The sequence below is a fragment of the Trachymyrmex septentrionalis genome, unplaced genomic scaffold, assembly GCF_001594115.1.
Source record: "Trachymyrmex septentrionalis isolate Tsep2-gDNA-1 unplaced genomic scaffold, Tsep1.0 scaffold73, whole genome shotgun sequence".
Taxonomy (NCBI): Eukaryota; Metazoa; Arthropoda; class Insecta; order Hymenoptera; family Formicidae; genus Trachymyrmex; species Trachymyrmex septentrionalis.
Window position 1 is genome coordinate 351,251 of NW_017305916.1, and position 12,548 is coordinate 363,798.

The 12,548-nt window shown below is 31.4% G+C and overlaps 2 protein-coding genes across 3 annotated transcripts; both read left to right on the forward strand.

The window, feature by feature from the left end:
* Positions 1–2,593: 2,593 nt before the first annotated feature.
* Positions 2,594–9,530, forward strand: LOC108753922. 2 transcript variants are annotated; one of them, XM_018495914.1, is made up of 9 exons: positions 2,594–2,779; positions 2,876–3,045; positions 3,260–4,063; positions 4,420–5,395; positions 6,563–6,892; positions 7,281–7,901; positions 8,508–8,555; positions 8,678–8,969; positions 9,232–9,530. In XM_018495914.1, the coding sequence occupies exons 3-9, from the start codon at positions 3,998–4,000 to the stop codon at positions 9,443–9,445; spliced, it is 2,547 nt and encodes an 848-aa protein (XP_018351416.1). In that variant the 5' UTR covers positions 2,594–2,779; positions 2,876–3,045; positions 3,260–3,997; the 3' UTR covers positions 9,446–9,530. The 2 variants fall into 2 exon arrangements, with proteins under 2 accessions (XP_018351416.1, XP_018351417.1); XM_018495915.1 differs by having other exon boundaries at positions 6,563–6,883.
* A 593-nt stretch (positions 9,531–10,123) lies between these two features.
* On the forward strand, positions 10,124–11,973 carry LOC108753923. Its single transcript, XM_018495916.1, has 2 exons — positions 10,124–10,492; positions 11,573–11,973. The coding sequence occupies exons 1-2, from the start codon at positions 10,164–10,166 to the stop codon at positions 11,616–11,618; spliced, it is 375 nt and encodes a 124-aa protein (XP_018351418.1). The 5' UTR covers positions 10,124–10,163; the 3' UTR covers positions 11,619–11,973.
* The last annotated feature ends 575 nt before the right edge of the window (positions 11,974–12,548 follow it).

Sequence of the window (12,548 nt, forward strand, 5' to 3'; positions counted from 1 at the left end):
TATGTATGTATATGAGATATATAATTTTATATATGTATATCTGTATATGTCTCAATAAAAGCTTTAAATTTAGTAAAGGTATACACTTATCAAATTTAATCAATATATGTATATACGTAAAGGTTTGGCAAAAATATCACCTAAAGAATGTCTATTATTTTTAGTAAACGTATTTATTTACTAGACAATACATATATTTGCTACAATTCCTTAATAAAAGCATAATATTGCGAGCCATTTGTCATAGTAAACGTATACATTTTAGTAAATACATATATTGCTAATAAATAAATATCTATATTTACTAAATTTTACATCTTTACTATGCATATAAAATGTCATTTAATTGATAATTAACCGTATTTAATAAAATTTTGTTAATGAATACACTTTATATAAAATAACAATTAAATCAACATAAAACAATAAAATAAAATAAGATATACATATATGATATTATGCAAAAGACTTATATAAAATAATAGTAGGTAAGACATATTTGGCACTGAAAAGTTATACATATGTATATGTTATATATATATAAATTATTTATAACACAATAATGAAAGCCGCGCGGGTGGAAAAGGCAGATGCGCCTGTCCAAAAAGGAGACTAGCCTCTTCGCATTGGTCCAACTGTGGTTTCCATGGACGCAAATAATCGATCTGTTCGCCGCTGACGTTTGTCTCTTCCACAGAGCATGCTCCAATGAAACCAATGGTTTTTCTCAGTCGAGTCATTGCGTAATAATACATTATAATATACACATATATTATATGCATTATACAAAATGTGTAACAAAGTAATTTTAGTAACTTAAATTTGAATTTTTTAAGGTAGATAAAATTAACAACCAGCAAAATTATAAATTAAAATTTTAATTATTGAATATGAAAAGAAATATGTTAACATTGGTCGATATTTTAATTCTTTATAACAACTAATAATATTTTTAACAACACAGAATACGTTGATAATTAATACTATTTATACTATTTTTTTATTATAATTTCTTCGAATACATATATAACATGCAATATACAATATAATATATTATACAAATAACGAAATATTAATTTACTGTCATATTATTTACATTAATTAGTAATTTCGTTATTGATATACTCGTCGGTGCATTCGTTTAATTGCGCGGGTATAGGCGCTATCTTGTATACCAGATTACATTATTATTCTTCAACCATATATATATTTGTGTAACGCTTTGGCTCGGTGTTATGTGAAATTTATTCGTAATTTAATGTTGCCTCGTAAAACCCAGCTGTGCCGGACGATCGGATGCGCCGACCGATTTTGTTCCTATAGCTAGCTGTCAGATCGCTCAGGTAGTCTGACTCCGTATTACGTTACCCGCTTGCACTCGCTCGATTGCGCTCGCTCGCCCTGCCGGCTGGACGTCACCTGACTTTAACTTTGTTTCGAATTAATCGAACTCGAGGCATCCGTGGAGAAATGCACTCGTTTCGCGCGAACGGTATTCATTAAGTAAAGTTGATTGCCGTCGCGTATCACGAGCACTGAATCAGTTAGACGTAGAAACATACTCGAGTAGAATAAATTCTGTTGAATTGATTTTATAGGGCGAACGTGTAAAGAATATAACTTCGGCAATAATTTTTTAATAAATTTATGAATCCAATTCATCCAATTAACTCTTACAAATTAATATTGATTATTATAGCTATTTATAATAGCCGTAATAATCGATATTAATTTGTAAAAATTGAATGAATTGGATCTATGAATTTATTAAAGAACTATCGCCAAAGTTAAATCCGTTAGAGATAAATTGTTCCTTTTATCGATTAATCTTGAAGCCAATTTAAAAGAAATTTGTTTTTAATGATCATATAATGTAATCAGTATTAGTGTAATCAATATTAGATATTACAGGATATGTGCAAGCACTGCTAAGTTTTTTTTAACCCCTTGTTGCCCTTTTTGATATACCTATAACTTTTCTCTATACCTATATCTGTGTAACTTCGTGCCGTCGTACTTATGCTTTAGCGAACTGCTTTGCCGATTCTACTCATTAACTATACGTTGCACCGCCTGCAACGAAGTGCACGATTAAATTACTCCCCCGCGAGTCGTCAACAACGAGAACTTGGCTCGTTAATGCGGTCGGAAACGTAGACCAAGTTCCAAGTTCTCCAACACCCTTATATGGATTAAGTAACGCTTCATAGGTGTATCGACTTGGACGGACAGTACTGTGCAACGCGATGATTACATTGATTACAACAGTATGCTTTTCGTAAACGACAGAGCGTACACGCGATAATGTGTGCGAATGCACGTGCAATATATTTAATTAGGAATATAAGCAGACGAATAGAAAACATATAATTACAAAAAAAAATTACATGTCATATTAAAATAATTAAGAAAATTTATGTATTAAAACTTTCAGTCTTTTCTGTCCGTGAGAAATTATGATTGCTTTATACTTTCACGATTGCAAATATGCTTGTATATTTATGTCGTACTTATTGCATTGAAAATATCTCCTCATATCATGAAAATTTACGTTCTGAAATATCGATCGTAATCTGTTTCACAATGTGACGTGTACATGAAAGGTGATGACAAAATACTTTTTTGATTATAAAAACCTAAAATTTTCCTGAGAAAAGAATTATCACACAAATTATATATATCTAAAGTTGACATGAACAGCATCTATACTACACAAAAATTATTTTCTACTTTTAAAAACTCACTAAAACTACTTTCTCCTCGCAAGAACGCTATATCGGTAAGAACAACATTTTATATTGTGATTTAATAAATTCATTTAATTTAAGTCATGCTGAAAATACAAAGATTCGATTAACTTTTGTGCATTTCGAAGATGCATGCTTGCGACAATAACGAGACAAAGTTGTGGCATCCATTTCGCTCAATTTTCGATCAATGGAGAACAGTGAGGAACGAATCCCAACGAAGTTGGATAGAAGTTCGTGTACCGCGCGATCATCCAAACAGGAGCCGAACCAGGCCACTTCCACCTCTCAATGCCCGGTAAATAATAAATATGAATACATAAAGAGCAATCTTCATCAATCAAGGTAAAAGAAGGTTCTCATACGATAATAATCACAGTACAAATTCGTGAATTTACAAATTATAAATTGCAATTATAACTTATTAATTATTAGTTGTAATTAAAAGTAAATGTAACAATAATACATAATAAAAGTTAATAGCAAATAAATGTAACTGCCTGTATATATAGAATCAATTTTGGAGTTCATTGCAACCGCCCACTTCCGACTATAACACGCAAGATGGCGATGAATTTGCAAAGGAGGAATCTAATGAACATCTCGAGACTTTGAAATTCGTGTTTCCAAAGAAGGTCAAGGCTCGTGGAAGAAGAAAAGCGAACGCCAACAAGCGTAGAGTCACGTTCGCTGATCATTAAACTCGTTCGCATGACGAGTATTACGTTACATTACATTAAAAATTGCAGTAAATGCAAATATTGTATTACACACATTCAACCGACTCCCGATCAGATTTTTTTCTGCATAATAAGATTTTTCGATTTCAAAGGCGCGAGTACAGATGATGCGATTTTATTGTTAAAAAATTCTGTAACCGATATATTAACGATACTCTCGATCATTGAACGAAAGATATTGTCACACACACAGTGTCCTTGTTTATGACAATAATAATATTTTATATTATTTATATTCGACTTGTCCAATAATGTCGTTTAGAAAATGCGATTTTCTCAAATTTTTCGATTTGCAATATTTTATTATCAAACGTTTAAATATTTACGTAGCCAATCGACCGTCGATTGTTGAATGCAATGTCATTTCTAGAACAATATGTTGAAAACTTCAAATCGTTTTTGACACTTATAACAAAATTCTCTGTATTATTCCAAACTTTCAAAATTCTCAATATATATAGATTGAAATTTAAATTAATTTAATTAAATATTACATGAATAAAAAAAAATATGAATGGATTCAGGATATGGGCATTGCATAATCTATCATATATTCTGCCTACTAAATCCTTGCAGGTATTCCACAAAATTAACCTCTCTTCAATTAGTAAAAAATTAATAATTTTATAAATAAGTTATAAATAAGGTGACAAGAAGATATTAAGTCTTATAATAACATTTCTAAAAAGTTTCGATAATTTGTACTTAATTTTTTTAAATAAATTGTATATTGAAAATAATATGTAAAAATACATAAAAAAATCTGATCAAAACTAATCTACGAAGAAGAAAAATACATAAAGATAGCAAAATAAATAATAAATATTAATATAAAATATAAATACATAAAGAACTAAAATTATTTTAAATAGAAAAATATTCAATTGTGTTTATAAATTGAATAATATTTTTCTTTATGACACACAAATTAGTATGAAACGCACGCGCCCACGAATAAATTTAAGCGTTGTCTTTCAATTTTCCTCAACTCCTCTCGCATGCAAGAGAATGATTGTGAGAGCAGAAGAATTAATTTAACAACAGTTTCCAATAATCTGAAACCTATCTTCACAACATGGATGGATTTATCTGAAATCACTATGACATCCTTCAGTTCTCGATCACCCATATATTTTTTGTCTTCGCCTCTCAAAGTGAATACGGAAATAACGCGTCCAAAGTCATTGAAACCTCTCATTAAGTATGAAGAGTTATTAGATGGAAATCCAGTATCTAGAAACGAATATTACAAAAGGCTTTCAAACATTCAGGCTAATGATTTTGATTTTATGTATAACGACAATACTGTAATAGAATCTGGTAATGTCCACTGCGATGACTGCCGTTCAGAAATAATGTTCACTTTTCAAGAACCCAAAATTAATCATACAATCGAGCAAGAGTCAACTGATGATTTATTGATTTGTACCACTGGGAAAAATTTCGATTCTTTATCTTCCGCAAAGTTGGAATTAGAAACACTAGAAATCAAGCAGCAAGAGTCACGAGATCAGTTCAAATTACAGGATAATCAATGTTCACGAAAATATGACTTGTCGCAATCTCCAGAAGTTCGGAATTACACGCAGAAAGATCTTTCGAGCACAACGAAGCAACAGATTCAGTTTTCGCACACTTCTCGATGCGTTTTGCAAACGCCTACAATCTCATATTTATTTGAAAATTTGAGAACATCGTCTCGATTTGGTAACTTGACCTACTCCAGAAGTTTGGGAAATCAAGAATTTCGAAAGACTTCGTTGTGTCTACCTTCTGTACCGTGTCGTGCTTTCTCCTCAAAAAGTTGGACCGTGATTCAGCAATCTATTCGAGAGTTTGAAAACGTGAAGAAGGATCAGAGTGCGAATACATCGATTATTCGTTTGAGAAACACGCGATCGCATCCAGGTGTCTTGAAGTCCTAGTTATAATAATTCTTAACTTTTTAAATTTATAGCTTAAAGCTTCTGTCTATTCGTTACAGTCATCTTGGATCATGACAAAGCGAGAAAAATATACTGTATTAAAATGTGAGTATTTTTTAATAAAACAACATTTTTAATAGAATAGAGTTGTAAAATATACCTTTGTATTCTGATAATCAATAAATAACCATATATTTCAAATTAAATTATACCTAACCAAAAAACAAAGCATAAGCTGTATTACAGCTATCAAATTGAGATAAATATGATTTTATTATTTCAGAATAAAAGAAGAGTTTTTGCGATATTTTACAATACTCTATGAAACACAAATATTGTTTTATTTAAAAATATTTCTATATTTATTTTAATATAGTTAAAAAAGTTTTATTTTGAACGTTCCTATTTTAATTTATTTTAAAATTTTCATTATGTTGCTTCGCTTCTGACATTATCGGAGATAATGATTGTGACTAAAGATTGTAACGAATGGACAAGAGCCTTAAATAATCCTCAATTTAATTCTTCATTGACACAGAGGTGATTTTTTTGCTTTTTTATACTGGGTGACCCGGAGCAATGTTTAAACAACTGATATTCTTATTATTGGAAAAAATCCAATCAATATGAAAAAAATTATAAGTTAATTTCAAGGTCTGTAGAAAACATTCAGATAGATTGAAATTTTATTACAGTTTTTGTGAAAAAAAAATCTTGAGTTCAATGAATAGAGAAAAATCTTTAAAAAATTGTAATTTTTAAAAAATTTAATATTAAAAGTTAAAAATTTACAGAATTGTTATTCAGATATGATACTTTGAAAAAAAAATTAGTTTGTAAGTTGATTTTGGATAAAACGTATTTATTTTGCATATTAAATGTAGGCTATTTTGGGAATTGAAAAAACAGAGATGTTTTTATAAACATTGTATTTTTGTTCTACAAAATAAAAGAAAATTGAGTTTCAGAGAATTAAAATAATTTTGTGGGGGGTTCACACCACAGTATATATCAACGAAGAGTTAATATACATACATATGTGCATACAGTAATTCAATGGAAAGCGTTTTATAGTTATAGTTTTCAACTATAGTAATATTAATTAAGTAATACTAACGATTGATATTTAATATGAGACTGAAAATCGCAGATCGTCTTTCTCTGATGAGACTGCAATCGTTTTCCTGCACTTCAAAGTCGAAAAAATCCGCCGATCCTTCCGACACGAGCAACCGCTGTCAGAATGAAAGTAAAAAGTCTCAAGATGACGTGGATGAGAAACAACAAAAGAGAAAACCTAAGTACATGTGTTCTGAACTGAACGAACGAAATCCATGCACTGGGAAGCAGAAGAATCGATGTACTAAGAATCGTCGGAACAAGAATAAAGCACGAGTCTCATCAAAGGATCGCGCACAGCAATCGAGAGATTCTACTTGTAGTAATTCACAGAAACAAGATCTTGACAGATGTAATAAAAGTAACGCAGATCAACATAATCATTGTTATAATAGTAATAATTCTCGTTAAGAAATATTAAAATTTAATTTAATATTCACGTGATACTTCATGAAACATCTGAAATTGATGTATCTCATATATTCAGAATAGTAGGTCAAAATTATTATTGTTATTGTCATCATTATATTAATTTAACATTAGCTGCCATTATTATGATTTAGTATTTAGCTTTAGCATATCTTAATGAATTCTACGTTTATTGATTTATTCATTCTCTAATTTTTCCTGTTTCCTTTTCCATATATTGTACGTTTTTATATCCTTTCTTCACTAATCTATTAATTTATTTTGGCATTTATCTCTATTTTTTTACTATACGTAATTTTTTATTTTAATATCTTAATCAGGGCGGCAATCAAAATTAAATACGCAACGTTACGATTGCGAAAAACCTGATGAACCACCTAAAACCTGTCAAGATTCCTTGAAAAAAACGGATGATTTTGAATCAAATTGCAACAAGCGTGTAAAGTGCGACATTAGTGAGAACGAAAAGTGCAACGAAAACGATCGAAAGCGATCTAACAGCAATCGCAAAAGCAAATCATCTCGAACTAGTGATAAAAACTATAGCAAAGTAAACGGAAAACGATATTACTCAACAAACGATATTACGAAACAATCAATTTTCTCCGTCCCACGGAATCGTAAATCTTTCTCCAATTCGATTTCCGATATCATTCTCGACAAAAATGTAAGGAAAAGATTTTATGCTAGCTGCAGCAACAACAAAAAAGATCAAAGACCTCCGTCTTATGGAAAACCAAAAATGAACAACAAAAAAGAGGAAAATTGCGAGACTAAGAAAAAGTGCGCGAAAAGTACTGTTAAATGTATGTCGAGAAAAAAGGCTACTGATAAGACGCAAAATTGTCAGTCTATGATAAAAGATATCGGGAAATTTTGCGAATCCAGTAAATCCCCCCACAAGGAATTTTGTGACGACAGAAAAAAAGAACTTAAAAGTGGTAAGATAAACTTAATTTAATATTATTTAGCTTAATTTAATTATAATTATTATACACAGAGTGTTTTGAGATCTCAGGGATAAGCTTTAAGGGATGATAGAAATCTTATCAAAAGAAACAACTTTTATTAAGGAACTTACATTCTCCCCGATGCATTGTTAAAGAGCTATGCATCCCTGTTTGTACCGGATGTGAGATACATAATTGATAGCGCGGCAGCATTACGTTCCTCTGATGATACTAATTTAAGTTTTTGCTTTTTTTATTATCTCTTTGAAAAAATAAAATCAAAGGATGTAAGCTGGTATTCAAATGGGTCAAATATAATGCGACCAGACGTGTAGCTCCTTAAAAATGTATCAGTTGACAGTTTCCTTAACAAAAGTTGATTCTTTTCATAAGCTTTACCAAGTTTGCGTCTAAGATCTTAAAACGTCCTGTACATTATATATTCTAAAATTTTTAGAGTGAATTGTTATTCTGAAAAGTGACACATCTCTCTTTTAAAAATAAAGATCTCAAAATCTTTAATTTTTTTTTGTATTATAATTTATAGAAATTCTTCAATTTTACGAAATTTTTAATTAATTATTTTTTTTGTTGTAGACGAAAAGCTTCAAAAAGAACCAGCGAAAGCACCACCATCTGTGAAAGGTAAATTGTATGAAAGAATTATGGATTTTTTAATTCTTTCTTATATTATGATTCATGAAAGAGGAGTAACTATACTAAATTCTTGTTGCAATAAATTCCTTTCCTTTAATTGTTCGTTGCAGAAAAGTCTATGAAAGAATTGATGAAGGAACAGATAGATCGCGAATTCAAAGAGATAAATGAATGCAAGAAGAACCTCACAAAAGACAAAAAATGCGATAAAGTCAAAATGATTTCCTCAGAAAAGCCGACGAGCTTGGATCGCATAATCAATTCATATAAAAAACAGGAAAAGCAGAATATTGAAAAGATTATAAGCACACGTAACGAATCAATCATTTCTATGGACGCCGTGTTTAAGTGGTTCAACATTCAATCTAGGATTATTAATGGCACGATTCCAATTATTGCCAAGTTAGTTCTCTCGCTTGGATTCTATTGGCAAACGCGTTTTCAAAATTTGAAGATTAAGTAATTCAGAAAGAAAAATATTCTTTAAAAATTTTATTTTTCCAATATTTTCTATTCTGATTAGTAATTTCTCTGATTTTTTTTTGTAATTTATGTTATCGAGATTATTCACATTATCTATTTTATCGTAACTATATATATACACTTGCGATCGATGATCATTTATTGCTGCAACAATGAGTTATTTCATACAACGTAATTATAGGGATGTCGGTCTGTTCAATATAATGTTTGATCGATCGTTCTCTACTGCAAAACTGGATTATCAGGATGATTTTGCTATCGGACGAACTATAAACGATGATAAAATAGATCAGAACTATTCTGCAAATGGCGACGATTTTGTTCATGGTGATGAATTGCCGAATTATGTTGAAATAGAATATGAGGATTACGAAGAAGATGACGAAGATCACTAACCGACCGGTCTCCAAAATCAATCGAATCTTATGCAAAGGTCACAGTAAATGTTAATTTAATATAAGTAGTAAAATAAAATTGTATTACAATTGTTTTACTTTGTCATAATATAATATCTTTGATGAATGTTGGTGATGTAATAAATAAAAAATTAAATTAATCCGACTTGTAATGTGACTGCATCTGTATTGTGTGTTGTTCTTTTCAAAATATGCACTTGAAAAATATCTGTGTTTTTTTTAAAGACAATGCCTGCAAGCACGCAATTTTCTTATGATACATATAAACATAACTACTTTCCCCACATATAAACATATAATGGCGTTAATAAATATACATTTACATACGAAGGTATCTCGTTTTCAGTCAAGAACATTGTGATCCTTTTGATTATACAGTAATCAATTACTTCACGACATTACTTCGCTATAAATAGTAGTTGATCATGCCCCAATAATACTTAACCAGATTTCACTTTGTAGACGATAAGATAAAATTACTCTTCAGCACGACTTGGACGATCGTCGATTACTCCCCGAGGGACAGATACGAGTCGAACGAGTGAAACGCAAATGCGGAGTCTTACGGGGGTTTTGCTCCTTCACGAGACGTCTTTGTAGTGCGACGGAGGCGTGAATGGCAGTGGGCCAGGAGGCCCAATTATGAGTTATTCAGTCTGCGCCACGGGGTATCTCGGTGCCGCTCTACCGTCGGTGTATGCATCTACCTGGCGCCTCCCCCTTCAACTCGCGTGAGAGTGAGAAAGAGCGAGAAAGAGCTGTACAAGCTGCGGGGACGCGAGACGGGACGACGGGGGTTGAAACGCGGGATATATGGGGTAGAGAACGTGAGGACGTCTCTGCGGGATTCCCTCCGCCACTTATGGGAATGCGATACGAGCTTTTCGTCGGATGCTCTCTTGCGTTTTCGCATTGTTACGCAACCGTCCTTCTCGCGTCCGCGTCACCCTCGTGCACTCCGACAAAGGGAATCAATGTCAATGCGCGCTGCCATGCTATGTACGCGCTCCGGAGAGGACAAGGAAAGTGAGAATGCTGAAATGATGATTGAGAGTATGTAATAAACGCGGATTAAAATCGTTATGTTATGCTATAACGATCACGCGAAGCGTCAATTCCGAGCCCTTTAAATTTGTCCAGCAAAATTTTTCGAATTCTCACCATTTTGATAATATAATCATTAGATTTGTGCAATTATTCTATATTTGTTATCATGTCTTTAATAAGAAATTAATTAGAGATTATTAATATAATTTGTGAAGTCATTGCCATCATTTCAAGCTTCTGTTCACTCACTGCTGTACTATATCGGATTGTGGCGTCAGAAACGAGAAGATATACAATAAAAATCTTGCAAAATATATTATAATAATATGGAAAAATGTTTCAGTAAAATAATACTTATAATCGATAAAACCGACTTGTAAAATACATACTGAAAACTTTCATTAATTGATAAAGAGCCACATATATATATTTAAAAATGTTGTTTAGCAAAAAACGAAATAAGTATAGACAGCTATGACAAACTTTCAAATTAATAATATATTAAAATAAATATGATTTAATTTTTATTACCTGAGATAAAAAAAGATTATTGGTTTCCAAATTATTTTTAATAAAATAATAAGTCTAATCTATCACAATTGCAAATGCAGTTTATTAAAAAATTTATTCTCATTAAAAAATTTCTTTTCATCGATCCAATTTCGTATTATAATTATTTATTGAAAAATATTTCTATTCAAACATAGTTTGCAAACATTTTTATCACGTGTTTTCTTGTTTTCGACGTCATATTCTGAGATAATAGTGATGGATAAATAGAAGCACACACTTCAATTATTTCTTAATTAGAACTGTACCTGCACTGATTTGATATTTTTATGGTGAGGATATAAACTATGCTTAAAGTGAAGAAAAACGCATATATCAAAGTTACATGATATTTTCATGTTTTTTAAATATATATAATCATATTATATTATTAGCTTCCTTCCGATCTCCCAAGTTGTGACTAATAATATCATACTATTAAATAAAAAATAAATTCAAAGTTTCCTTTACACTTTTCGATCGTCACTACCACAATTTCATTCATTTTAGCGAAACTGTCTATATCGTACTCGATCAGACATGCGAAGTAAAGTGACGGTAAGGACATCACAACGAATGCGAATCGGCGCAACTTATTGTCCCATCAGCAAGATCGAGCGATCGCGGCTCTTTAGAACGAATCGGGAGGGGTTTCTTGCACGTCACATTATGGTGTCAACGACTTCATCGTGGACCACAAACCGCTGGCATCCGTGTATCGAGAATGAATGGCGTCGCGACGGGTGGCAGGGAGGCGCATACAACTTGAATAAAATGTATCAATTCCGTCTTCATGACGCCGGGGTTCCTTTCCTCGAGGATCGATTGTGCGTTCCTTGAAGGAAGGAAGTTCCGCAACGGACAACGTCTATTATTAATGCGCGATGTTGTTCAATTATGCGAATTACAACGACGAAATAGGCTTAATAAATATTGTACATAACATAAGAATTTTGTTCATTATGCTTTCTAATGTTCATTTTTATCTACCAATGTGAATGAACATTAATTTCGATTTAATTTAATCTTTATCTTTTCAGAATTTTCAGAATTAGAAGAAAAGTTAATTGAAGTTAGCATTTTTATAGGACGAGAAAGTCGTTGCAGTGGTACTAAAATATTATATTTTGAAGCAAGAAATACTATGAAAATAATTACAACGAATGTTATTCAGAAAATACTATAAGATTTAAAAATAAACCCTGTTCTTTAAAGGTTAGTCGGTAATATATTGATAAAAAATGAATTAACTGAAAATTTTTTCTTAGATCTTAAGCAATTATAACTTTGTTTCGAATCTTTTATATTAATAACAGTATTAACACACATATATGCTCACACGCGAGTGCAGAGGAGATTAGATATAACATAGGCATATTATAGTCGCTTGATAGTCGTTCATTTAAAGATATACATACTATATCCGGCACTACATCGTCGTCGGTATATCACGATGGAAATGAAATTCTGCAATACACGATTTATT

Excerpts from the sequence above, each read along its gene's own strand:
- LOC108753923 (XM_018495916.1), top strand. The coding sequence starts at position 10,164 with ATGCATCTACCTGGCGCCTCCCCCTTCAACTCGCGTGAGAGTGAGAAA. Across the intron at positions 10,493-11,572 it reads CTCCGGAGAGGACAAGGAAA|CGAAACTGTCTATATCGTAC; the intron begins GTGAGAATGCTG and ends CATTCATTTTAG.
- LOC108753922 (XM_018495914.1), top strand. The coding sequence starts at position 3,998 with ATGAATGGATTCAGGATATGGGCATTGCATAATCTATCATATATTCTG. Across the intron at positions 4,064-4,419 it reads TGCCTACTAAATCCTTGCAG|TATGAAACGCACGCGCCCAC; the intron begins GTATTCCACAAA and ends CACACAAATTAG. Across the intron at positions 6,893-7,280 it reads TCTTGACAGATGTAATAAAA|GGCGGCAATCAAAATTAAAT; the intron begins GTAACGCAGATC and ends TATCTTAATCAG.